Source organism: Triturus cristatus, chromosome 3_1 (assembly GCF_964204655.1).
Source record: "Triturus cristatus chromosome 3_1, aTriCri1.1, whole genome shotgun sequence".
Classification (NCBI taxonomy): Eukaryota; Metazoa; Chordata; class Amphibia; order Caudata; family Salamandridae; genus Triturus; species Triturus cristatus.
The window spans coordinates 107,314,753-107,342,262 of NC_140583.1; the positions used below are offsets into that span (position 1 = coordinate 107,314,753).

The window sequence follows — 27,510 nt, forward strand, 5'->3', positions numbered from 1 at the left end:
TTTTTTGCCATGTCTGAAGCCAACGCCTACAGGTAGGTCTATATTGTTAATGCACAATTCAATAATGTTTTCTTTCGTCTGTCTGCAATTTCCCCATTTGTAGGGTGATGTCCCTCATAAATTAGCTGGGAAATGCAAAGGTAAGGAAACTCTCCCATAATTTTAGGTGGATCTTCCAGAGCAGAGTTAGAATAATCAGGTAGACGTTCCGAACTGCCCATATGCATCTTAACAAAAGAATATATTCTTGAAGCAATTTTAACTAATAACTATGCCAGGCACTTTAAGATTTTTCTATACTTTGTCAAATAAATACTGTCATAGCTCGAAAAAACAGATACATTTATCATACTGCTCCACAAAAGTAGGAGCCCAATCAACCCAAATTACAAGAGGTAAGATAAAACAGTCAACTCAAATAAATTAATATTTTATTTGTTCATTTGAGTATCACTAAAGGGTTATGTCTTGTTATTTACTGTACAACTGTAATGTAACATTAATCCACTGAATGCTTCCCAAACATACACCATTCCATTTTCTTTAATGCAAGGCACATATTGCAGGATTTTCCAGGTTATCTTTAAAATTTTTAAGAAACTTGGAAGCCAGTTCATCATCGACCACACGCCCATCGCTTGACAGTGTGACTCTCATGAGCTGCTGCTGTTGTAGTTTTGGGTTCCCCTCTTCATCTTCACCCAGCCGGAGTTCAGATCGGGACGTCCCTACAGCCAATATACAAGCCTGGGGCGGATTTATCACGGCAACAAACTCACTGATGCCAAACATTCCCAGATTCGAGATGCTGGAGAGAGAGACAAAGAACAGCATTGAATCATTAGAGATTTCAGACTTCTAAACAGGATGGGATGCCTTTGATACAATTCTGCGGGACCAATGCACAACTATTTATCATCCCTAAACAAAGTATGGCATGGACAATTTCTTCATATCTTTTGCATTTAATACCCAGTATGCTTCTTCTTTAGAGTCACTGCCAACATGCACTTGGATTCTTAGTGACTGTTGACTTAGTGGGGCAAGAGTAAGGAGGAGAATTTAGCAGTATTTTGTAGACATGTTTTAAAGAATAAACGTCTCAAGTAGCAGATATTTTCACTAACACTTTGCTTATAAACAAAGCTGTGACTGTACCATGCCAACCCTCCACTATGATGATCCCCAATAAAAGGCACGCTGCCATACAGCCAAGGAGACGAGACAAGCTTAGAATTTTGACAAAAGGATAGTTGCTGGTTAACAAAGGGCGTATGCATTTCTAGTACCACTTGTGGGGGATGTTTTAGGTGGTGTCAGAACCACTGGATTGAATCCTTCCTCCACATAATAATCTTAGAGAGAAACAAACCAGCTGTGTCAGTACCCCCATTCAGAGGGCAATGGGATAAGCAGGGGCTACTGGGCCCAACCATGGGGATTGACTCTTTTTACTTCTCATGGCCTAGGGCCGATCGACTATGGACCCTCAGCAACTGGGCCAACTATCCCTTGAGCACTTGAATCTCAGTTGTAGTGTGGGTTGAGCAGTTCAGGGCTTCTCGGGGAAGAAGTAGACACAGCAGGGTGTACACAGGCTCATGACTCAAAATACACTGAGCAGTAGCAATAAATGATTGTCCAGTCAAATACTTGCTTTCATGAAAAAAGTTGCATTTCTCTTAGAACACAAAGTAAACTATGACATTTACAAACAACACACAGACCCCTAAGGTCAAGGCTCTAGTGCTTTATAGGTGGGTCCCTGTGTCACACACCTCTCTATCTAGCGGTAATGGTTATTACCCATTCACTATTGGCGAGTAAATTAACCCCATTAATATTCAGAGTCTTAGAAGTCCCACTCCGACTCTTTCTTATAGCCAAAAGTGTTACAGCGCTGAAACACTATCTGACCGGCAAGTTCCTCTTTGGCCATCTGGCCCGACAATCACTCTTACCTGCACCAGCAAGACAGCAGGATCTGAGCCTGTGAGTTTGCCCCGTTCGTAGCCGCTGAAGTTGCAGCAGCTACCAATAGTAAGTATTTCACACACATGGCCTGGGAGGGCTGTGGTCTAGTTTTCTCAAGTTCTTCACGTGGCCTTGAAGCATGGCAGCTTCCAGAGGGTTCTCAATGGTTCTCTGCTGCTGATATGTTTAAGTTCTTCCCCACTGGTAATAGTGTTTGGGGGGCAATCCTCCTAGTGCTGGTCCTCAGTCACAACCTCTGATCACACTCTTTCCCTGGTCCCAGTGGCCATCTTTGGCATACGGGGTCACCTCCGTTGTGCACGAAATATGGCCTGATTGGCACAGCAGCAATCTTCACAGTAGCTCTACCTGTGATACGGGGCTGCCGACTTGGTATCTGCACACGGACAATGACCCGATCAGTGCAGCATCGGTCTCCTCACACCTCCCTACGGGTATCCGTTTGCCAGGATCCCCCACTGAACCTTGCACGCTCCAAAGCTCTTCTCTCCCTTATAGGGAACACTGGTCTTGGCAAGCAGGCAGGGACTGGTGCCTCAAGGGTAGGTGATCTTGGATTCTCTGGATGATTTGTCTTCGCCCAGCAGGGGGATCTAAAAGGCCTTGGCCCGCAGGACTGGTCCCATGAAGAAGACTTGCAGAGCATTTCTTCCTTGCACAGTCCAACTGGCTGCTTGACAATTTACAGTTTTGGGGGTTTGAGCTCCCTTTCTCATGCTCCATTTCCAGACACCAAATGTGATTTAGTCTGAGTCTTTGAAGTTTATGTTGAGGTCTGATTGCTTTTAAACTTCACTCTCCTCTACCCTGCCCTTCCTCCCACTCCTGCTCTGTCACAGCATGAGTGACTACAAATCCGGTAGCCCCACAATGCAGGACAGAGGAGTGACTAGATGGTCACACCTGGATGTCAGCCATAGTGATGTGTATCAAAAGTTTACCCAAGGGTCTCAGCCCTATTCTTTGTGTAGTAAACTAGTTCTTCTCCCAACGTGGCCACTACACCTTCTTCTATGTTTCCCCTTACTAAGCCTCCCAGAATGCCTGTGTACATTCTATGTGGTACTTGGAGTGTGTTGTAAATTAGTTCTTCATGTAACATGGCTGCCTGTGGTCATTAGCCCTTCCTTTGTGTTCTTACCTCCTTAGTCTCACAGAATACCTGTGTGTGTTCTAACTTATACCGGAGTGTTCTACCCTTGTCAGTTGATGGTCTGGTCAGCTGGCGAGGTGTGCGCTCAGCTGTGTCTACAATAAACCTACATGTACCTAACTAGAAGTGTCCGGAGATTCATCTACAACAATTATATTATTGAGAAGGAGGATGGGTGTGTATCACATTTCTAGATGAAGGAGGAGGATGTGTAGTTAACAAATGTTCTTCCTCAACGTGGCCATTTGTGGCGTTTTGTCTTTTCTAGATAAAGGGGGAAGATGTGTAGTAAACTAGTTCTTCTCCCAACGTGGCCACTACACCTTCTTCTATGTTTCCCCTTACTAAGCCTCCCAGAATGCCTGTGTACATTCTATGTGGTACTTGGAGGTTCCACAATTGTCAGTTGGGGTCTGGTCAGCTGGCGAGGTGCGTTGCTCTGCTGTAACCTAATAAACCTAACTTATAACTTAACTACCAAGAGTCCTGCTGTCTACTTGAAACCACTTACAACACTTTGCTATTCCCTTATCATCCCATCTCCTTCATGAGAGGTACCCAGGCCCCTTTCCAGTGTCCAGTTTCTGAACCACTGTTGAAGTGTTCTGAAAGCCAGGCCCTCCCTTTCCTCCATTGTGTTCCACCCAGTTTACAGCAATGCAGCAATAAAATATCTGTCGGGGGAATTCCTCTATCGCCTCTCCTCATGTTTCAACATGCAGCTGTGGGTCTCCCAAAATGGAGCCCAGAGGCTTCCATGTATTGTGCCCTTCACAAGCGCACATATACCCAGCACATGCATATAGTATACATGAACTGCACAGCACTACATCAGTCATGTATTGTACCATTCAAAGGCACACATGTACCCAGCACATGCTTATAATATAGATGCACAACACAGCACTGCATTATCCCTGAATTGTACCACTCAAAAGCACATGTGTACCACACGCACACTGCACAGCACTCCACTCCAACCTGATGTAAGAACACAGCAGAGGAACTTTAAATGGATGTGCCTGTAGCCCTCATGCCAGTGACACAGATAAAAAGCACCTGTTCACTCCTCTTGATCAGTACACAGAATGCTGCCACCACGGCGCTCATACAGCATAACTCTTGGTGAAGGCGGTAGCCTTCCACCACTAGGAGGGTAGCACTTTGGGCACCCCGCCTGATCCAAAAAGAACACAATCCCTTGGACAGGCCTATGTTATGGCACACATGCATGATCTGTGTTTGCCCATTACAACAAAAATCATCATTCTGAATCTAGACATCATTCCAACTGGGGTAACTCAGGGCAGAGGGGCACGTCCGTTACCATGGAGGGACTTTTCCGATTCAATAAGCAGATATAAAACTTTTTCAGAAGTATGAGGAGTTGACTCATACTGTTGCAATGGTCAACAGGGAGCCTAGAAATCAGAAGCAGCCCTTACAGACTGCAATCAGCATGACCCGGAAAGGGGGATATAATTATGAATTAATGGTTTACTTGAAATAAAATAGCTTTTACCTGAAAGAGCCCCCTTGGTATTCTTCGGGTAACAGTTTCCCATCTCTTGCTTTCTTTGCAAGGGCCTGCAGAAGAAAAGTCATTGTTTTGTTTAATCCCAAACGTTTTAAGCAATACGAAAAGCTTAACAGAGTGAGGGTACAACAGAATACATAATAACTACTTAGTGGGATCCACGCAGCTGGAATAGTGACTTGCAAATTTTAAAACAAGATTCAATGACATTAACTTGCATAAATGCTGTACGTCCACGAAAAACTGTATCCAATGTGTTAAACAAGGAAGACTGAAGAAAGAAAAGAGGAAAAAAGGGACAAACAAGAGAAGAGAGAAGAATGCCCTGGGCAGCACGATAGAAAGCAGTCAGAGCAGTAGACTAAGAAAAACCAACTTGAATATAGGGGTTATATGGAGTTGGTGTGAGACTGGAGGGTGGGAGCAGGATTTTCTTTTTTTGTGAGGGGGGATTCAGAAGTCTGAAGAAATTGGTCTAGAGTGTCACATCTATTGCTCATGTTCTTTGGGGTGTTGACCAAATTGTGACACGATCTGTGAGCACCTAGAATGCAGGTAGTCTAAGCCCACCATGTTTGAATCGCAATCAGATTGGCAGATATCCACTTGACCAAGATGAGCTTTGTAGTGATTGTTAGCAAGAGGTCCAGGTGTTTCCTATCATCTAGGTGGAGCTGGGGGATATGGGAGCATCTAGAGAACCCAAGATAATAGATGACAAGTCTAGAACAGGGTGTATTTTGAGTCTGGAGACCTGGAGGGAACCTTTTTTTCCCCAGAGAGGTGTAATGAGCTTAGAGTTTAAGAAGTGCTTCAAGTATAACTAGTCAGTTCTTTGCAGTTCCAGCAGACATCCGAGTCGACTGGGCCTATTTTAGCCACGTTCCAGCATACTGTGAGTAGGGAGAACTATCTGCATTGGTACAGGTTTGGTACAGGTTAGGAATAAACTTGTGCTTTAATATTTTAGACCTGGTTTCTACTGGAAAGGGGTTTGGGGAGGTCTCTATTAATGACTTTGAATGCTGCATCTCATCTGCGTTGGATCGAGAAAGGCGATTTCCCTTCGCAAATATTAATCAATTTATTTTTGAAGCTGCACTGCCAGATGTTATTAGTTTCCTAAATAGCGTCAAAAGGTCTGGATCCTTTGACTATGACAAGTTTAGATATTGTGGCTTTAATGACTAAGAAGCTCTAGAAGTCTATATCGGGAAGAGTGTGTGCAGACTGGAGGTCAGCAAATGAAAGGTCTATTGTTTATGTACTGATTCCCGCTGGACACCAGAGTCACCTGATCTCACCTCTTCCAGATGGCCTCCCCAGCCCAGCATGGATGCATCCATCCAACTGTCAGCTCTTGGAGGCAAATGGCGAGGGGTTTGCCACTGGTCAAGTTGCAGTTCTCTGCAGATGTTGTGTAGTCTCTTACGAAACCTGGATGACATCTAACATGTTTTCTCAATGACTGGACCACTGATTTTTCAGTTTGCACTATGGAGTCCATATAGGGCACCTGCTAAAGAAGACAAGCAGGATGCATAAGGCAGCAGGTCAAGAAGCTTCAGAGCTGGGCTCAGCAAGATTCAGGACAGAGACTGAAACACTTGGATCATAGCCTGAGTATCTGGGATTCGTCGTGACTGACCAATAGCCCTGAACAGCACCATATAAAGGACAACTCCTATGAAAGCAAGCCTCTGAAAAGGAGTCCGGTGCAACTTCGACTTGTTGATCAAGAATCCCAAAAACTGTTAGGCAGTACGCCTTCATCTTGTCGTCTCTATGACTGGATGGTGAACCTGCCTTCAACAGCAGTCATGGAGGTAGGGGAAAACTGGCATTTGAAGATGGGCGGAGAGCACTGCAATCACTTACTTGAACACGTGAGGGGTGTTGGGAATGCAGAAGGGGAGCATAGCAGTCTGAAAATGCTCTTACCAACTTTGAACTGTAGGTAATATCTGTGGCACTGCAGGGCACATGAAAGTATACATCCTGAAGGTTCAAGGCAACCACCCAGTCTCCCGGATCCAGGTTGGACAGAACTTGTGAGCATTTTTAAATTGTCCTTCCGTAGAAAGGCAGAAGAAGATCTAAAATAGGACGAAGGTCTCTGTTCTTCGGCACAAGGAAATAGCGGGGGTAACAACGAGTCCCTGTTTATGAGTCCAGTTCCCTCTTTTGGACAGCATAGAATGCACATCTTGTAGCAAGATAGATCACTGCTCTACTGAAATCCACTATAATTTGGTGTGGAATAAGCTGGGGTTGAGCAAGGAACGGCAGGGCATACCTCACTATACTCTCTGGCTTGATGTAAAAGTTTGCCACCCATGGTTAAAATGTTCGATTCTGTGTCCCACAGGATGAATGTTAGCCGCTAGGGATAAAGTCAAATGGTTTGGAGACTGATGGCGTGGGCGTAAGGAACTCTGACGGTCTCGGTCCTGGCGACCTGCTCGCTGTCTGCCTGATCTCCGTCCTCAACCATAAACAGGCTGAGACGACTGCAGTGGGGGCCTGGCATTGCCAGTACGCCAAACCTCTGGAATAGCTCCGGGAGAGCAGAAACTGATGAGGGCACTGTGTTGCAGGTTTTGAAAGGCACAAGAATAGAGCGGTGGCCCACCTCCCCGGAAGCACTCCAGAGCAGAATCAGCTTTTTCATCAAAAAGGTTAGATCCATCAAAATCAGTGCTGAATTTGTAAAATAATAAGTGCCAGGGCCCTTAGCAATGAGGCTACTGCAACTTAAACCAACCATTGACGTTGTTATCCCTGCCAATGTTACCAAAACCACTCTCTCACCTGCAAGTGCGACAGGTCAGAATATTCGAGGTCTCCATAACTAAAGGAAAGGCTGGAGAGGTAGGTATTAGGAATCTTTTAATATATATTGCATTGATAAACAACCCTTCTTCTGCTGATCTCTAAATTAGATGAGCAGCGCCACCATGTGCTGCTGACAATTAAGTGTCGATGCCGAGCAACGGAAACCAGACTTAAATTAAAATCAAAATGCATATCCAAATGGGATGCCTTTACATCACGATTAAAGCCTGCGGCCCTCCACACGTGGTGAAGGAGCACCATGCTAGTTTTGACTGCTCGCCCCAGATAATCCGTCGTAGCAAGGTCAGTCCGAATTATGTATTTGGCTGTATCTGAACCATCCTGAATATGTTGACCCTGGGAGGCCCTAAAGTCCTCCAGGACCTCTGGCAAGATCTTGCGACCATGTCTCAGGGAGTGCGTGTAATTTTCTAGAGAACTTGCGTTGGCTAACCTTAAAGCTCGGCTCTTCCCAAACAACAAAAAAAACGTTTCCTGAAGGCTTCAATTTGCTTAGTATTCCAGCCTGGTGGATTCATAGGAAACAAATGAGGATTTACCTTGCTCATGGACGTCACCTCTGCGGTCATCTCCCAGTGGTGGCACACACTCATCAGAGTTGAATCTGAAAAGCTGGTGATGCAACTGAGGGTGGCCCTGTGGTGAAGGCAGCGTTTTGTTGGAATCAGACTGTACAGGAATGGTGTGCACTGGAATGAAGTCGGGAGGCAGCTTGAGGCATTTTCCATGCTCTGCAACGTAAATTTCACTTCACTGTTCCAGATCACCTCTGGCTTCATGAGGGCGCATTCTTCACATGACTTGGAGTCGTACCCTAGTCCACGCACCAAAGATGCCATGTGCAGGTCTGTCTCCGATATCGGTTTCTGACAGTCGTGGCATAGTTTCTACCGTCTAGTTTAGGTTCCTTTGCACACAGGATTTAACTTTTTGTACAAGAAAATTTGTCAATAGGATGAAAAGGGGGAGTAGGGCTCTAGATCCGCCTTTGAAGGCGCTGAAAGAAAGGAACTGACATCGGTGCGGAGGCGGTGCTCAAATGTGTCTCCATTTTGTCACTTTCAGGGAAGAATGAAGTCAACAAGGAGTCACACGACTCCACCTTGTGGCCCACAGAAGCAGTGCAGTGAAAGCTTCGGGATCCAATCGGGCGCCTGGGAATATTCTAAAGGTGACGGATTTGTGGTTGAAAGTATCCAATAGAAATATGGAGATTATGGGGTAACGGGGAATGATATGCCACTGGGCAGGCTAGAGTGAGTTATTTAATTGATTTCTCGTTGACCAAGTACCGGTTTGGTGTAAATTGCCCGCTACAGATAACGGCCCAGTTCGACTTCTAAATAGTAACAAATCTCTAACTCATTCGACCAAAACGCCCGGCCACCCAACCTTATCAATCAAAGAGGTTCCTTTTAGAGATGGCTTGGCCGACATGCTGAGATGTCATGTACTCAAATCTTATAAAGCTGGCACTGCAGTGGCAAGTAGGGTGACCAACTGGCATGGTTGCAAATTCAGGACAGTGAATGTAAAAATTCAGGACAAAGGGTCAAAATTCAGGACAAAAAATCAGGACTGAAGGTCAAAATTCAGGACAAAAATTAAAGACAAAAGGTAAGTTTTACAGACACATCAGACGAGGTCGCGCAATATTAGATAAGTAAATACACAACCAACACAAGTACAAGTCAAAAATAGTTTATATTAGATTGAGACAATCGTGCATTTCATGGTTTTTTGGTAGGCATGCAGCTTTGATCAACTGTGCAGGTCTTTTTGTGGTATTTCATATGATCATGATATATTTATATGGTTCCTGCACTGGGTTGTCTAGTCTGATATTTTGTTTACAGTTCATAGTCCTGAGCAGGCATGTTTGGTGAGAGAAGTGGTCAGGAAGATCTGCTCAGGTGGACTTTGTTACTAGCATCTCATATCTGAGTGCCATTGTGAGATGTAAAGCAGCATGCATAGAATATAGCTAATTGGGACCGCTAGTGGTGGACTAGAGTGCAGTTCTCCAAGTGGCCAGCCAGAAGAAACTGGGTTTCTGGTGCAGTCCCCCTCCACCTCCCCCCTCCCCACACACATTTTGCCTGGCTTTTGATGCAGGTGTACTGGGTCCCTGCTGTCCAGGTTCCCAGTACCTGTGTTCCTTCCCTACAGTCATGGCTTAAGGTCAATAACAGCTATAAGCTACCTTCCCTTTTTGTCCACAGTTGAACATACATGTGTCCGCCTGCTGTATGTCATCACTTGATGAGTGCAGTCTACAGTAGTGCACAGATGCTGTACAGCACCTGCACCCAGCTGCACATGGAGGCCCTCCTTGAGAAGCATAGACATGATAATTTTAAGTTCTAAAACAGTCAACCTCTCTTGCCGCACCCACACCACCTCTCACCTCAGGGAACTACACTGGCTCTCAATCAACAAACGAACCTGATTCAAACTGCTCACACACATACACAAAGCACTTCACAAAACCAGTTCTGCATACCTGAATATCAACACACACTTCTACACACCTCCCAGAAACCTCCACTCAGCCAGACACACACTAGCAAGCCGGAGGCCTTGCCTTCTCCCATGTAACCTCCAAAGCACGGAACAACCTCCCTTTCCACGTCGGAGCCTCCTATTCAATTCTCGTGTCCTGCAAGAAGCTGAAAACCTGGCTCTTAATGTCTTTGCTGTTTTTTCTTTATATCCTGGTATCTGTAGTTCACCATTCATAATGGAAAATAAATCGCAAATATCAGATTTAAATGAAAACATGTATAAATGGATTGTTTACTTGTTTGCCCTGGTTTATCTTGAGTAGTCCCTTTGGTTTTCACTGTGGTTCTAAATCTATATCAGGCCACATCAACAGGACTGGACTGGGACAGAAAAGAGGCCCAGGCATCAAGAATAAAAGTGGCTCCCATCAGCGAAGCATATAGCCAAAAAACAGGGGTCCATATTTACAACGTGGGACAGTTTTGATCTTCTGAAGAAACATCAGAAGAACAACATGCCCACCAGACATTAAAACAGGCCAAAAGCACACAAAAACACTGACCTGTCAGGCCAGCCCTTCTCCACTGCCATATTGCCCTAGTTTGACCCTGCACACCAATCAATGCCAGTCAGTCAGAATGGTTGAGCAAAAAGTGTGCGGCTAGGAGAGTGCTGAGCTAGCCCACCCTGATTGAAGTCAGCCAATGGAGAGTTAGTGTCTCTTCCTGCTTGCGAGTGTGGGGCGCCAGGGGGATGGCTCGTGTTGCATTATTGCTGCTCCTTTACTGTAGTAATAGTGGCATTCTTGAAATACACTTGAGTGGCCCTCACAATAAGCAATACTGCTGCCCGCAGCAGTCCCTTCATGCAACATGTATGACTGTTAGGCCTTTCACAATCGCCAGGGCAATCATGAAGGCACATTTTTCTTTGAAGAACAGGTGATCTATTAAAGGTCTGGTTTCAAACTGTCGGAAATTCTCAAATTCAGCATTGCAAAGAGGTCTGTGAACTCTGAAAGTAGAAGATGCCAAAGATTGTAGGAAATGGACTTCCAATACTCATTTTAATAGCTGCATTTATTGCCTTTTTATGCTTTGTTTGACATGCTGTATTGCTTTAACAAAGTTTGGTTTGGGAATTTATACGCCTATACAGCAGCATGTCAAGAAAAAAATCTCCTTTCAGCTGGGCTGTTTTCAACCTGTCACTTTTAAACATCCAGGAGGTTTGTGAAAAGCCGATTTGAAATTACTTTCACTAAACAAACTCTTCCTTAAACTTCCCTCTTTGGCACGGACCAAGGTGTATTAGGGGCATACTAATGTACAAAACACAATCAAGCGGTGTGAGGTGTGATGTACCTAACACCTCTTACAACCGACATGTGCCTGTTTAATCATTTCAAAATGCTTCTGGGAGAAACCGGTCGAGGCGCAGAGAGAAGGCTCCAAGACTCTCCTCTACCCGTCGCCTCTCAGAAAGACCGAGAAGGAGCGACCACAAACAGCGGACGGAGACAGGCACACCCTGAGATCGATTTACCCCTGACGCTGTGCGACAGCAGGGAACTAACTGCCCGTGTGTTCCTGGTGAGACAACACAGGATTTTCGGGACACCTACGGCACTGCAAATCTGGCAATCACTATCCACAGTATCATCATGCTTGTTATGAAGACGGGTTATCGCAATTAACAAAACGCTATTCGTGAACAGGTGCTCAGTCGTATGCTATTTTATGATTACTGCACAGGTGTCCGGCACTGCCCTGTCGAGTTCGAGCCACTAAGTCCTGGTAGTTTTCAAAAGCAGGTTGCATTTTGGGACTTGTAGTTCAACTTCTCGCATCGCAAGTGAGAGTTCAGATCTCCTGGCACGCAAAGCACTGTGGACGAAGGTTGGGTCGCCAATTATCACTCCATGTTTTACGAGGAGCATTCGCTTCTGGAGCTCGGCCATTGACTGCAATCGTATTCTCGTATTCTGAGCTGCAAACACAGCGCCACGCAACAGTTCTTTCCTGGCTCCTGGGCTGGGGGACAGAGAGTCGCAGGTAGTCTCCCTCGCCGCCTCCCACTACACCGAGGCCGCTGTGGAGGAGGACTACAGTCCCCAGCAGCCCTCCAGTGACCCGCCCACATCCGCCGGAAAGCGCGCTCGGAGGCGCTACTTCAGCAGAGGTTCCCCCGGTGGAGCGGGGGGATCGTATTCTGAGCTGCGAACACAGCGCCACGCAACAGTTCTTTCCTGGCTCCTGGGCTGGGGGACAGAGAGTCGCAGGTAGTCTCCCTCGCCGCCTCCCACTACACCGAGGCCGCTGTGGAGGAGGACTACAGTCCCCAGCAGCCCTCCAGTGACCCGCCCACATCCGCCGGAAAGCGCGCTCGGAGGCGCTATTTCAGCAGAGGTTCCCCCGGTGGAGCGGGGGGATCGTATTCTGAGCTGCGAACACAGCGCCACGCAACAGTTCTTTCCTGGCTCCTGGGCTGGGGGACAGAGAGTCGCAGGTAGTCTCCCTCGCCGCCTCCCACTACACCGAGGCCGCTGTGGAGGAGGACTACAGTCCCCAGCAGCCCTCCAGTGACCCGCCCACATCCGCCGGAAAGCGCGCTCGGAGGCGCTACTTCAGCAGAGGTTCCCCCGGTGGAGCGGGGGGATCGTATTCTGAGCTGCGAACACAGCGCCACGCAACAGTTCTTTCCTGGCTCCTGGGCTGGGGGACAGAGAGTCGCAGGTAGTCTCCCTCGCCGCCTCCCACTACACCGAGGCCGCTGTGGAGGAGGACTACAGTCCCCAGCAGCCCTCCAGTGACCCGCCCACATTCGCCGGAAAGCGCGCCCGGAGGCGCTACTTCAGCAGAGGTTCCCCCCGCGTCGCAGGACGCGCGTGGGCGTCGCCGGGCTGAGCCCGGGCAGAGGGCGGGCCGTCTGTGGCCGTCAAGGGACGACGAGGGACGGGACGGGCAACCCCCCTTGGCCCCAGCGCCTGCATCGGTGAATAGACCCAGATATTGTATTACCTGTTTGCGCAGGGAAGCTGGACAGGGTACTGAATCCCTTTGAAAAACAGCAGTTTTACCCTTGACATCAGGGGAATTATGTCCACTCATCCCAACACTCGCTCTGCTGGGAATAAATCAAACAAAAAACCCACCCCTAAACCAACTCGGGGGGAAACTATGAAGGAGGGCGCCCTTGCAAATGGGAAGAAACCAACTGCAATCGACTTAATGCTAAAGAAAGTGACTGGCGAAATTGAACGCATGGAAAGGAGTTTATCCTCCTCTCCTAACCTTAACGCCATCATTCAAACACCCTACAGAGATGTCTTATTAGTAGATAGCCCAAATACTCAGGGCAGTGCATCCCAAACAACCAATGATATAGAGGACGTCTCCTGTGCACAAATCACAGGCGTAGAAATCTCTGAGCTTAATGACATGCCCAGTAGGAAAAAAAGGAAGCGCTTGGGGAGAAATAAGGGACATCAGAGACAGCGGAAAGAACTACCAAGAGACAACTCTCTATCATGCACCCAAGAGCACACAATAGCAGCAAATGACTCTCAAGTAGAATCCGCACCACCAGGGTGGATTGACACGGTAGTTTTGGATTTGAAAATACAGCTAGAATCTTTCATCACGACACAATTAAAGCCTATTATAAGTAAGGTGGATAAAATAATGTGTGAGCTCACCAAACTATCTAAAGCCCTAGAGCACACACTTACAAAAACTCCACTTGCTTCACCCCGTTCAACTGAGGTAACCACAAATGATAAGGCAGACTCAAAGAGAGCACAAAATAACAATTGTGTCAGTCACTCCCACCAAGAAATAGTCCAGGTTCATGAGGCCCCCAAAATTGCCCAAAACCCTAAAGGGGGTACTAACGATAACTCCAGAGGAAGACACAATCAAGGTGTAAGTAATACACAAAGAGAGAAACCGATCCCTCAACCTTTAATGCAATGGAGACAGGACGATCGTACCCAGAGGGAAGGGAATTATAATAACTGTTATACAGACCCTGATCCCTTTTATAACAATAATGCTCCACACATAGATCTCCCCCCCGAGGAGTGTCCTTTTGTAGTTATTTTTGCAGGGGTCCCGGAAATTAGGCCTAATGAGAGAGAAACCCATTATCAACTGCTCACCAAAATTTCCAAGTGGCTGAATATCCATAGACCCTTAAGCATGGGGGAGAGAGGAGAGATAGCAAGTGTAAGAAGGGCAAGCTGGATTGGGGGAAGGAATAAAGACATTAGAGGTGATTGCATAGTTGCACACTTCACGGACACTAGTCTGGCTGAGTACATTCTGAAGAACTCCAATAGGAACCAAACAAGTACCATTTGTGCACTCCCACTCGGGTATTTTTACCCTAGATCCAGGAATAATAATAATAATTATGGGGGTGACGAGGGAGGGTGGACGCGGGTTAGAGCGCAGCGCCCACACAGACCGAGACTAGCAAGCCGCCCTGAACAGCCCTATCCCCCCAGAGATTGCGCACAATGGACAAATAGATTTGCCCCATTTCAATCATTAGAAGATATTGATTGACTCACACCCACAGAAATCACTAGCGCAGTAAGCCTGGCTACCAGTGGTTGCTCTGGCCTAGACTCATGGGGCACAGGTGGGACTGAGGAAAGTACCCAATCTGGGAGATTGGACTTACCACGGAGGCAGAGGGGAACCAACTCATCCAATTTCGATCTACCTATAGCTGGGGAGGACAGTTTAACTTTGACTCCCACAACAAAAGGCAAGGACAAGATGGAGGGTTTGACCATCCTTTCTTGGAATATTGCAGGGTTAGAAGTCAAATTTAAAAGTAAGGAATGGGTAGAATTTATAAAATCCTTCCATGTCATAGCACTCCAAGAAACTTGGGCAAAGGATTCAGGCCCATGTCAATTGGAGGGCTACAAGTGTTTTTTCAGACCCGCACAAGGAACAAACTCGGGTAGGGCAAAAGGAGGCCTAGTAGTCTATGTGGACTTAGATCTGAAAGGTACCTGGTCTTACCCAGATTGTTCCTCAGACAACATACAAACAGTTAGACTTCTCCACAAGGGGGAGAGTCTACTGTTAGTAAACTTTTATAACTCCGGCCCAGTGGAAGGGAAATTTCCAATATTAGCGGAGCTGGAAGGCAGACTAAATGAGGAACTAGAGCAAAGGACGAAGGGGCCAGAACCAACTGTTCTGTTAATGGGTGATTTTAATTGTCATTTATGCCCCAAATTACTCCCTCCAACTCCTGACTGGTCAGCTTGCCCATTAGAAAAGGGCCCCCACTTTTCTCATTGCAAAGAGGGAACAACTCTGATGAAGTTATTAGAAGACTTTGCCCTCAGTCATGTTATGGACTTAGCTGCTCTCAATGTAGGCGAATCCCTAACACCAACATTTAAGGGCAGAGGGGGGGGGTCTATAATAGATTACATAATGATCTCAACTAGAGCAAGAGATCAGATCTTAAATACCTGGACAGAGTGGAGCCCCCACAGTGATCATAATCCCATTATAATAGAACTCAAAGGGAATGATTTAACCAAAAAAGACCCAGGGTTGATTCATCAATCTGAAATTCAACCAGTAGACCAAGGAAGACGCTTAAGGTGGTCAGTGATCAACCCCCAGGAATTTTATGTCAAATTAGTGGATGAAGGGAAAGCCCACATAGAGACCTGTTTAGAACACACCTCAGAGGACAAAGGAGTAGTAGAGGCGTTTGAGAACTTGACTAAAATAATCGAGAGACTCCTAACAACCAAGAAGCCCCCAACGCAGTCATCTTCACCAAGATGGTTTGATTCTATCTGTTCCAAAGCGCTAAGAGATCTAAAACTGAGCCTGAAAAAAACCCCAAGGGACAAGGTAGAAATTGCTCGCTGCAGAAAAAACTACAAAAATCAATTAAAGATCAGGAAAGGGACCCTTCAAAAAGAAGTATGGGCAGACCTTAGGGAGGCTGGTGAGAACAAAGACTATGCCCAGTTCTGGAAAATTATAAATAGACCTTGCTTCCACGACTCAAACTCTCCAGTCATCAGCTCTAACATCTTACCAGAACACTGGATTGCTCATTTCAAATCCCTGTATAATCAACAGGAGATGGACACTGGTGACGGAATATGGAGGGGACCAAGGGCAGATAAATTTGAACTATCGTTGGATGAAGTTCGCAAAGCAATTTTAGGCCTAACACGCAACAAAGCCCCGGGCCCGGATGGGACCCCCCCGGATCTTTTTCTTAGCAACACTGAGCTATGGGTTCCAATGGTAACAAGAGTTTTGAATGCAGCAATTAAAACGGGTCTGCCGAGATCATGGTCCACTGCGGTGATTGTCCCTATTTACAAAAAAGGCTGTAGGGACAGCCCGCAGTGTTATCGACCAATCTCGCTCATTGACGTCTCCGCCAAGGTATTAGGAAGGGCACTCCTCAATCGACTAATAGATTGGACTGACACCAATAACACCCTGGTGGACACCCAGTATGGGTTCAGAACAGGCAGGTCAACCACCGACCAATGCCTTAACCTATACCTGATCACTGCTAAGTATACCAAGACGTCTGAAGGCACCATGTATATGGGGTTTATGGACTTAGCAGCAGCTTTTGACAATGTCAACAGAGCCAAACTCTGGATACTTATGTCTAACCTAGGCATTGACCCGGATCTCATTAACATTTTAAGGGAGCTACATTGGAACACCACTGCCAAGGTCCGCTACAGTGCGGGGGGGGTGAGCACTGATCCCTTCCCGTGCTCGGGCGGGGTGAGACAGGGGTGTATCCTGGCGCCATTCTTGTTCTCCCTCTACATAAATGGCCTGGAGAATGACCTCGTTGCACTGGGAACTGACTGTCCTAAGGTGGGCACGCGTCATCTGCCAGTGCTTTTGTATGCCGATGACGCGGTGCTCCTAGCCCGAACAGCTGTTGGTCTGCAACTTTTAATCAAGGGTTTCGCGGATTTCATGAGGAATTTGGATCTCTCCGTCAACATGAAAAAATCATTCATTATGATAGCGGGGAAGAAACCACGAAAGAAATTTGTATTCAAACTGGGGGATCAGGTCCTGGACACTGTCAAAACATTCCCATACCTGGGCCTTCTATTTGACGATAAGTTAAACTTTGTCCCGCTGATTGAGGAGAGGGCAAGGAGACTAGTGTCAGCTAATGGGGCTATACTGAGCTTTGCACGTCGAATGGGTCGTTGGTCACCAGAACAGGTGATGACTTTGTATAGATCAGTTAGTATTTCCAAGACCATCTATGGAGCAGAAGTGTGGGGCTGCAGAGAGGCACAACTAATTCAAAGTGAGGAAGACAAATTTTTAAAAAAACTGTTAAAACTTCCGCCGAGCATCACTGCAGCAATTACTCATGAAGAGCTGGGAATCACATATATTGCTGACATTATCAGACTGAGACCTATACTGGCCTGGCTCAAAATTTGGACAAATCCAAATGCAGGACTATCCAGACAGATCATCCAGGATTGTTTGTCGAAAGAGAAATGTCTTCAAATCCCATGGCTGAAATATGTTAAAGACACTCTGGGGGATATTGATGAACAAATGCTATTCCTGGACCCCTCCAGGGTGGACATATACTCCAGACACTATGTTCAAAGCTCATTGTTGGACAAATTTAATGGCAGGAGGAAGGAGTTGGATTTAGCTAAATCCTCGGCAGTTGCCCACTCCCTTGTCTCTAATCAAGCTGGCATGGAACCATACCTCTTTTTATTGTACAGTCACCACGAGAGGTTTTTAATGACTCGTTTTAGGCTCAATTTGTTGCATCATATTTTAGCTTATCCATCAGGTTTCACTCAAACAATTGAGCAGAAGGGTGCCTGCGGCTGCGACAATAGGTCTCCGCAGGACACCCTTCATTTTGTATTATTGTGTCCTTTTTATAAAACACCGCGCCAAAGATTTTTAGTAGATGTCTTAAAGGTCTCAAATATTATCCATGCTAAACCTGCCTTATTGTTCTTGCAAAGAGCCGCTGAAACGCGAACCTTATTCGCTGTTATAAGTTTCCTCAAAATTGCTTTTAAATTGAGAAACACAAGGGAATGATGAAGGGTGGGTTAGGGAGGTACGGGAAATATTATTATAATACGGGGTCTCGTATCACTGTTGATCACAGGTTTTTATCTTTTACAAAAACCTAACTTTTTTATTTGGATAAACTTTCTCTCTGTCTACTTTTTTAACAATTGTGACGTTGTTCAGAATGTTCTTTTTGTGATTACATATTATGATTATTATGTATTTTCATGATGGTTTTTAACCTTCGAAACAAATAAATGAACTGAACTGAAATGCTTCTACAGCTCAGCGCTGTTTCATAAATGTTGCTAAAATATTCCCCTCTTTTTTTATTAATTTGTTTTTCTCTTATCCGCTTTATTTTAAAATGTTTCTTTACCCATTTTCAACAGGATTTATAAAGAATGGCTTTTTTTTTTATTCAACTGGATTTTCAATTGACACCAGCCACTAAACAAAAGAAAAATGCCAAGCCTTCGGCTGGGGCAGGAGACACAGCGAACGTGTCACTGCAGAGAGGGCCATTATCATTCTGTATGTGCTAATTAGGCCGATATACAGAATGATAATGGGCCGATAGTAATCTGTGCTAGGTTGGCGAAGGGGCGCTGCAGGCCACTGATCACTGCAGGAGCGCGAGCTGGCCCCTGCAGTGAGTTACAGAGCTCTAAGGCTGCTTGCAGGGGGGCAGCCACATCACTCTGATGCCCCAAATTACGGACAAAAGGAGTCCGTAAAGGAATTCCTCACGGACAACTGACAAGAGGCCCACATAACGGGCGGTCCATGAAATTTACGGACGGTTGGTCACCCTAGTGGCAAGACAACAGGCGCTTTGTTCTTGTTGGCTGTGACTGCACCGGAATCACTTGGTGGGAAACTGCTGTCCCGGGTGCCTAACGCGCATGACTTTTATGTATTGCAAATTGTTGTTTACCAGAAGCACTCTATGTGAAAATCATTATATGAGATGAGTCGGGGTGGGCGGAGCCTTGGCAGAGGGCCCACAAACGCAGACAGAAACACGTATCACTCATGGTCTGACCACGAGGCGGCCGTTCCCATACATCATTCACTGACTTCGCTCTTTCCCAGCAGTTCATTCTGCCCACAGTAGATCGTTGCAATAACAATATTCTGCATGCGCCATTTAACTTCCACATCAAAATGCATCCCCGCTCCCCTCCGCCGCGCACCGCAGACGCTCCGAGGCGACAGCCGTTTAATCAGCTCCGCGGCTCCCAGTAGCGCCTGCACGGAGCACGAAGGCGCCGTAATTGGCCACGGAGCTGAGAATTGCTCAAGATATTAAAGCAATCATTCACGTGGGGCAGGTCCTGGGAGACCTCCATCATAATTACTGCTGATGTACAAGGCACGTGCGCCTCGGCAGAAGCTATTAGCTGTTCAGCTGATTAGCAAACATGTCGAAACTCCCAGTGAGGCAAGTAGTACTTAAAAAAGCATAATTCAATTTACTACTAGTCCTATGTTTTATAAACAGATTATTTACGTGTAAAAGGTCAGGCGGAAGCCACAGATCGCTTCATCAGCAAACATAAACGCGCATGCGTGTCTCAGGTGAGCTCCCCTGAGCAGAAGAGGAGAAAGGTGGCCTTGGAGCGGGCAATGAGCCCAGCGAGGTGTGTGGATTATCACGAAAAGACATTTGATGTTTTCTACTACACATCAAACAACGTTTTATTTTCCACATCTGAAATTCATCATTGACCTTTTTTTAAGCAGTGTTAAGGTAAAACATGAAATTGCTTTTTATTGACTCATTTCAAATCTCTTGATAGGTCAGGTCCCCTTAAATATTTTCTTAAACAAGTTTACGTTAAAAAAGAATTCAACTCTTGTAAACTTGACTCCATGTTTAATTCATCAAAAAAGTATTCATCACTTGAGTCCGAAGTTCAGCCATTATGAAAATCATTCAGGATGTTCCCTATATTGATAAAACTGAAAACTAACAAGCATTAGCACCGCCAACAGGTCTCACATATTGAAGAGCTACTGTCTTTGCCAATTTCTTTAAGCCATGTTGTACAAAAGCTGTGAAAGTTAATAATAAAAAATCACAATGATGCGGCTTGTGCTGACTGCCTGGAACAGTGATCAATGGGGATTATTGTCGGACTTTGGGAGGGAAAAAAGTTTAATTATCTTACTTCTAAGTAGAAGTTCACTGTGTTGGACCCATATGAAGACAATGCTAAAAAAAAAAAGAAGCTATGCAAAGCAGGAAGCATAACACCGCCCGCATCTTTGTAGCATCTTGAAGTCCGTTACAATGACCTTTGGGCGATTTTTAGGTCTTGCCTGACCCAGCGCATGTGCTGGTCTGGCGAGACTTTTTGTGAGGGCTCAAAAAATGCTACCATGGCCAGCCTAGTGCTACAGTGCATGTGCGCGTGCGCGCGCTTAGGAGCAGAGGCTGGCAAACCTCGTCATGCTCATTAAGCGCCCGCGATCACTTTCGCGGCACCCCTTTGATGTTCTCGTTCAAAGAACATCAAACATCGAGGAACATGTTATTGTGTTAATGCTTTGCTGCGCCCGTTTGACTTACAATATGCTTTCTCTTTCCACAAACTCGATGTTTGTGTTCCATTATTTTGAGATGCTTTTAGTATTACTGTTTTGTGACTTAAAGAACATTAAGGAAATGTTACTGTGAAACTGGACAACGTTCACAGTGTTTATTTCTGATCGAAGCGGCCGCTTCATGTCCGTTGCACCATTCAGGGAGTCCTTTCGTTGGCGCTTTCATGAGGACATGATGAGGAAGTTGGAAACTTTTGGCACATTCTCTTTAAAAGCACAGCATGTTGGTGACTGGTTAATCGTTTAGACCTATGTAGCGCTTTAGATCTCAATGCGCTATGGTGGGTGCAGCAGTTACAACTCATGAAATATGGGGTGCAACTCACAAGAAGGGGGCAGGTTTGAGAGCACATTGGCTGCAATCGAACTCTTAAGATGATGGGCTGTGTGTATCCATTATCAGCACTCAGTCTTCGCTAAGTGATCTTGTTTGTTTTGTTGTTGTGTTAATGCTTTGCAGCGCCCGTTTGACTTACGTGCTTTCTCTTTCCACAAACTCAATGTTTGTGTTCCTTTATTTTGAGATGCTTTTAGTATTACTGTCACACACACAACCACACCCACAACCACACACACACCCACAACCATAACCCCACACAAACAACCACATGCACCACACACACACCCACACCACCACCCACACAACCACCCACACAACCACACACACGCACAACCACAAACACAACCACAGCCAACCACACCCACAACCACACACACACACACCCACACACAACCACCCACACAACCCCAAACACATAACCACACACAGAACCCAACCACACACACACCCACACATACACCCACAACCACACCCACAACCGCACCCACACACACCCACACAACCAGACACACAACCACACAACACACACAACCACACACCCAACCACACCCAACCACATCCACACACACCCCCACAACCACATCCACAACCGCACCCACACACAACCACAACCACACACACACCCACAACTACACACAACCACACCCACAACCACACACTACACACACAACCACCCACAGAACCACACACCCACAACCGCACCCACACCCACACAACCACACACACACACACACAACCACACCAAGCATTGGCATAGCCAATAGGTCTCGCCTTTGGGACTTTATAAGTGTTTAGCCACGCAACAGTTGATGTGGTTGCACCAAGGATATTGTGCTGCATAACTAAATACTTAGAAGGTCCCAAAAGCGAGACCTATTGGCTATGCCAATGCTTGTTTTCTTTAATGGTGAGATGGAAGGGGACAAGCAATAAAGGGGGTGGGGTTGGAAGTGGATGAGGCAAGCAAAAAAAGGGGGAGTGGGGTGGATTGGACAAGCAACAGTTCTGGAGGAGGGTGGGGCAGAGCAAGCAACAATGTTGGGGGGGGTGGACAAATGGGGTGCAAGTAAAAGGAAATGCAATACCTCAGAGGCGAGCAGTGGAAGGAAACTGGGCAAGGGAAGCACTACTTGTGTAATGTCCTTGGGTAGGTTCAAACACAGGAAGAAGAAATGAAGCCACTCGATGACCCTCAAGAAGCAAGGAAATCAGAGTTACAATGAAGCCACCCAATGGTAAGCAAAGTGTGGGCTCTAAGCACTCCTGTAAGTAAAAAAATGTCTAGCAAGCGAAAGCACATGTGCCTTCTCAGGTGAGACATAAATTATAAGGTGTGGGGGAGGTAAGGAAGAGGAAAACTATCAAAGAGGTGAAGGTGCTTGCAAAACTCACTGAAGGGCATAGAGTAACCCACATTCCCTCTAAAACATTTAGGGGTTCTGGGTGAAGGCAAGTGAATTGTTTAGCAGGGGAGAGATGAGTCCTGCCTGAGGTGACACAGCCTTACCCACAGGCAAATACCACACAGATATTTACACCTTTACCACACACTACTTTACCACACATGTATTTTTTTTTAAATAACATACTTTTTATGTACTTCAAACATAATTTTAAGGTTTACGAATGGGTAGAGGTAAAGGGAAGTGAGGGTGTCTTTAGGATTTGGGGATGGATAGAGCTAAATGGATATAAGAATGATTTTAAGGGTAGGTACAGTTAATGGGTGATGTTAGTGTTTGGGGTGGGTAAAGGGAGGCAAGGGTAAATTTAGGGTTCAGGGGTTGGTAGAGTTAAAGGGAGATAAGAGTGATTTTAAGGTTCAGGGTGGGTACAGATAAGGGTGATTTTAGGGTTTGTTTCTACTTCAAGGATGCACATTTCTTGAAAGAACTTAAAGTATCATTGTCAAAATAAACGAAAATCAGGCCAATAGATATTTGCCCTGGTAGCAATTGTAGGAAAGTCATCAAGATTTGGGGGCTTTCCATGCTGTGATTGAGTTTAAAGATTGTTTCGCAAAGGAACAAATTAGAGTGGCAGTCACGAGGGCCAATATTTTGGGATGGTCTGATCAGAATGACAAGGCATCTATTTCAATCCCAATGTCAATCCACAGGTGTGTGTGAGACAAGTGGTTAAGGAATGTGGAGATTTTCAAAAACTTCATTCTGTAGTGCTTATTTTAAAGTAGGGTGTCTCTGTGGTTATGCCCATACAGTTAGGCACAAAAGGATGCTGTACCTGTTGTTGCGAAGGTGAGGAGAATACCTTTGAATGTGCAAGAAGCTGTGAGTAATGAGATGACCAGGTCGTGTGAGGGTGCAGTTATTGAGCCGGTAAACACTACTTAATGCCTGACTCCTGTTCTGGTTGCTAAAAAATCCAGAGTGTAAAGACAATTGTGTGTTGATTTGAGAGGGCTGAATAGGGAGGTTAGAGTAGACCAGTTTCCTCTTTCAAATTTAGTTGAGATGTAATTCACAGTTCTGCATGCTAGGTATTTCACTAGCGTAGACCTGGTATCTGCGTATCACCAAATTCGTGTACACAAAGACATGCAAGAATTGACAGTATTTATTACGCCATGGGTACTTCAACATTCCATAGAATACTGTTTGGCTTTGCGTCAGCAGTGTCCACTGGGTAATGCATAACCCAGTAAATGTTTCAATGGTGTGAAGTGTTTCCAAGATCATATGCTGATTTATGAAAGGAACAAAACAGATCACATCGAGCGTTAAAGCATTTAGAGCAGGCTAGAATAACATTGAAGGGTGATAAATGCAAATTTGGCAAAGATGAGATAACGTATCTGGGACATTCTGTCACCAGCAATGCTGTGAAGCACAGAAAAGAGAAAAAGAGCAGATGGACACTATCTGTAAGTTAGAAGTTTATAGGAATAAGGGTAAAGTGTTATGCCCATATGAAGACAATGCTAAAAAAAAAAGCTATGCAGAGCAGAGCAGGAAGCATAACACCGGGAATGGCTGAAAGTTATAGTACATTTGAGCCATTTTTTTCTGAAAAGTTGAGTGCCATGAGTGAATTTGGCAAAAGGTTAGCAGAGTTTCTGGTAACGAAGAACAAAGCAAGGCATTTGTAGTAGTTAGAAGTAGAGTTGGCAAGAGCACCTGACTTCAGTTCAATTGTTCCTATTGTTGAACTGCTTTAGTGGCCGATTCAAGTGGCAAAGCTTTTAGTGATGTTTGATTCAGGTTATTGATGGAGTCGAGATAGTTATCATCTGTGCCTCATGACAGTTGAAGGGAGCAGAAATGAATTACTCAGGCATCAAGAAGTTTTGAGAAATGGGTTGTGGAGTTGCAAGAATATACTTTCTCAGTAGAATATATACCAAGCAAGAAGAATTGTGCTGCAGATTTTCTTTCTCAACTTGCATCCGTCCCTTTTACTGATGATGAGCTGATAGAGGAGAATGTTTGGACTGATGAAAAAAGTGTTTTTGATAATGCAGAGGGGCCTTTTGTAGTAAGGAAGAGGTAAGCAAGGATGGTTTCTAAAGTGAGATTGCCGGGAGAGGTTAATGAAAGACGTTAGGGCTTTTTGCAAAGTGAAAGAGGATTTTGCAGAAAGGGATGGATTTTTGTTGCGGGTGTACAAGGCTTGCTATCCAAAATTCTCCCAGAGTTAGGTTTATCTTGTTGGTCCATGAAGGACATATAGGTGTTGTTGCATTCAAACAGTTACTAAGAGAAGATGTTTAGTGGCTGGGACTTGAGGATGGAAAGTATCATATCAAAGCAGTCAGAGGTTGGTGACAGGTCTATAAAGCTTATGTTCCTCCTGTGATATACAGGACTCTTCTCAATGGGCATTGGGAGTAGATAGAAGTGGATATGTTTGGCCCACTCAAGGAAGAGGCATCAACAAATTTTCTTCTGATGGCTATAGATATGTTCTCCAGATGGCAAAAGATTGTTTATGTTGTTGCTACAGCCTTCAGTATTGTGATTAGGTTTTTTGAAGGATTTCTTAAAAGGCATTGCCAACTGACAATGATGTACTTCTGTGTTCTCAGGAAATAAAAGAGTTATTGAAGTGTTGTGGCATATATCACAAATATGTTTTTTATATCATCCTGCAACAAATGGGATGGTAGATCACTTACATATGACTACCAAAGAGTTTACATAACTGGCCAAGATCAATGATTTGGACTGAAAAAAAGTACTTTAGGAACAACTTTTTGGCTTATCGATTATCTCCATGTATGACCACTGGAGAAACATCATTTGAATTACTTTGTGGACGCGTTCCTCATTCCAAACTGCTATCAGCCCGGATGAACTGGCAGAAAGGTTGGTCGGTGTTTCTGTGGAAGTTGTTTGGCAGAAAATTAACGTTGAGAAAGCTGTGAAGAGGAAGTTTGCGTTTGAAGATAAGCAGGCTGTTCGGAAGACAACTGTGGTAGTCGGTGATTTGATCAAGACTCATGCTCCAGTGGGAGCAAGAGAATGTCTCAAGCAAACAGAGTTCACCAAGATGATAAATAATGTGGTTATGTCGAAAGATGGATGAATATGGAATATAAGCACACCAGTCCTGTAGAAATGTAGTGATGTGTGGGAGGTGAAAGGTCTTAAGGGTGTTATTGAAGGAATAAATGTGATCAAGGAATAGAGAGAGGTCATGTAGGCGAGTTGTGTGTTGGTCAAAGATGTTTATGCAGAAAACTATTGCATTTCAAAGATTATGCTGTCTCAGATCAATGTAATGTTTTTTCAAATGGTTTCTCCCATTTTTTTGGGTCGCTGTTGAAGCTTTGTTTTTTTATTTCACTGTCTTTACGGTTTTAATAATGTTTATGGGGGAGATTATATGGGATCTACACTGTGTACGCTGGGACATTCTATATTTGCTTGAAGAAGAAGATTTGTGGTCTTTAGTCCTCTCACCTTATCTGTACTTTTCCATGGATATTCTGGAATGTTATTGGGAGGCTGAATATATGACATTCTAATGTTAAGTTACTGCTTGCTGTTTGTAGATGAGGTCCACACAATCTCCCGTGTGCTTCCTCCTTGCTACAAGTATGTTTTGGGCCACATATTGCTCATGTGGCTGTTACGATAGGAAGAAGCAGAGGGAGAGTGTAACAGGTGGGATGCACTGTGAAAAGCCTTGGAGGCATACTGGAGTGAATACTCGAGACCTGTCAACCATGAATGGTAGCTTCTTACAAGGAGAATAAGCACAGAAAACAAAATCCTCAGACTTATGAAAAATACATCCAAGATGGGGTATTCAGCTAGTGGTCATACAAAACGAGGTTGTAGGTCCTGGAAATTGAAGAATGCATGGAAAACTGATGGTGCATTAGTGCTCGTCTTCCATGGAGGGCTGTGGGGTTGGCTAAAAGAAAATTTTGGACGTGGAGTATAATCATTACCTTAACTCTTCCTTTTTTTTTTTTTTACACCAAGGTATTTTTGATTTGTCCTCTTTTTTTGAAGTCATTAGTTTTACTAGCTTTAGCTGACCCTCTGATGTTATTTTGCTCCGTTGTTAAAGAGGGCAAAGCAATCTAACCTTGAATCTGATACATGGAGCCGGGTATGGAAAAGTAGTATGCAGCAATGAAAGCAGGGGGGTGGCTTCGTGCCAAGTGAGATCACACGCTACCAGGAGAGAGGCACTTCTGATGAGATACAGAAATAAACCAGTGCATGAGTGAGCACTACAGACTGCTCACCTGAGGTATTTCTAAACTTCCTCAGACCCAGGCAAATTAATGAGACGAAATCCTGAAATTTTCTAGTAGACATTTGTTCCGCCATATGACTCAAGGAGTTATACTTGTTTCTCACCCAAACTGGAACAGATATTTTCAATTCATTTATCAATCTGGATGTACTGTATGAACCCAAGAAACCTAGACTACCCACCCAGTGGAGATTTCCATACCCTCTTCAAACTAGCCGTACCCCAGATGCTTCTATAAAAGGCAAATGAGCAGACATCTCCGGGAGTATTTATTTCAAAGCTCAGTCTTGGGGAGCAATGTGTGCTTGTGCCAATGCAGGGGGAATGCCATTAACATAGATGAGGCCACCACCGCGTACTGACACTCCGCAACCTATCACACCACAGTCTATGCGTAGTGATCATGTCCACACAAGTAGAGGTGGTTCATAGAGGTGTATTCAGGATAGTTAGAAGATCACAAGAAGATTAGAACAAGTCCCGATCAAGACCCAACCAGGAGCAGCCAGCTAAGCCCAGCCAACTGTGTCTATTTGACTCCCAACATTCCATGTTATGTCATTACACCAAGTTTCCATTGGCAGGGTTGTAGTATTTCAGGAGTATTTATTGAAGTAGTTACAAGTTCAGATGTTCAGTCTAAGACTAGCCCCACCAGGAGCAGCCAGCATGCTGCTCAGCCCTTCTCCAACTGTGA

At 45.1% G+C, this 27,510-nt stretch overlaps 1 protein-coding gene across 1 annotated transcript in view; it reads right to left on the reverse strand.

Moving 5' to 3' along the window:
- Positions 1-414: 414 nt before the first annotated feature.
- The window catches only part of PDHX (pyruvate dehydrogenase complex component X), a 704,575-nt gene continuing 677,479 nt past the window's right edge, over positions 415-27,510 (reverse strand). The window contains exons 10-11 of the mRNA XM_085643496.1: positions 4,671-4,735; positions 415-808 (exon numbers count right to left, since the gene is read on the reverse strand). Of these exons, the coding sequence (XP_085499622.1) occupies positions 544-808; positions 4,671-4,735 (330 nt within the window). The 3' untranslated portion in view covers positions 415-543. The remainder of the gene's footprint in view (positions 809-4,670; positions 4,736-27,510) is intronic.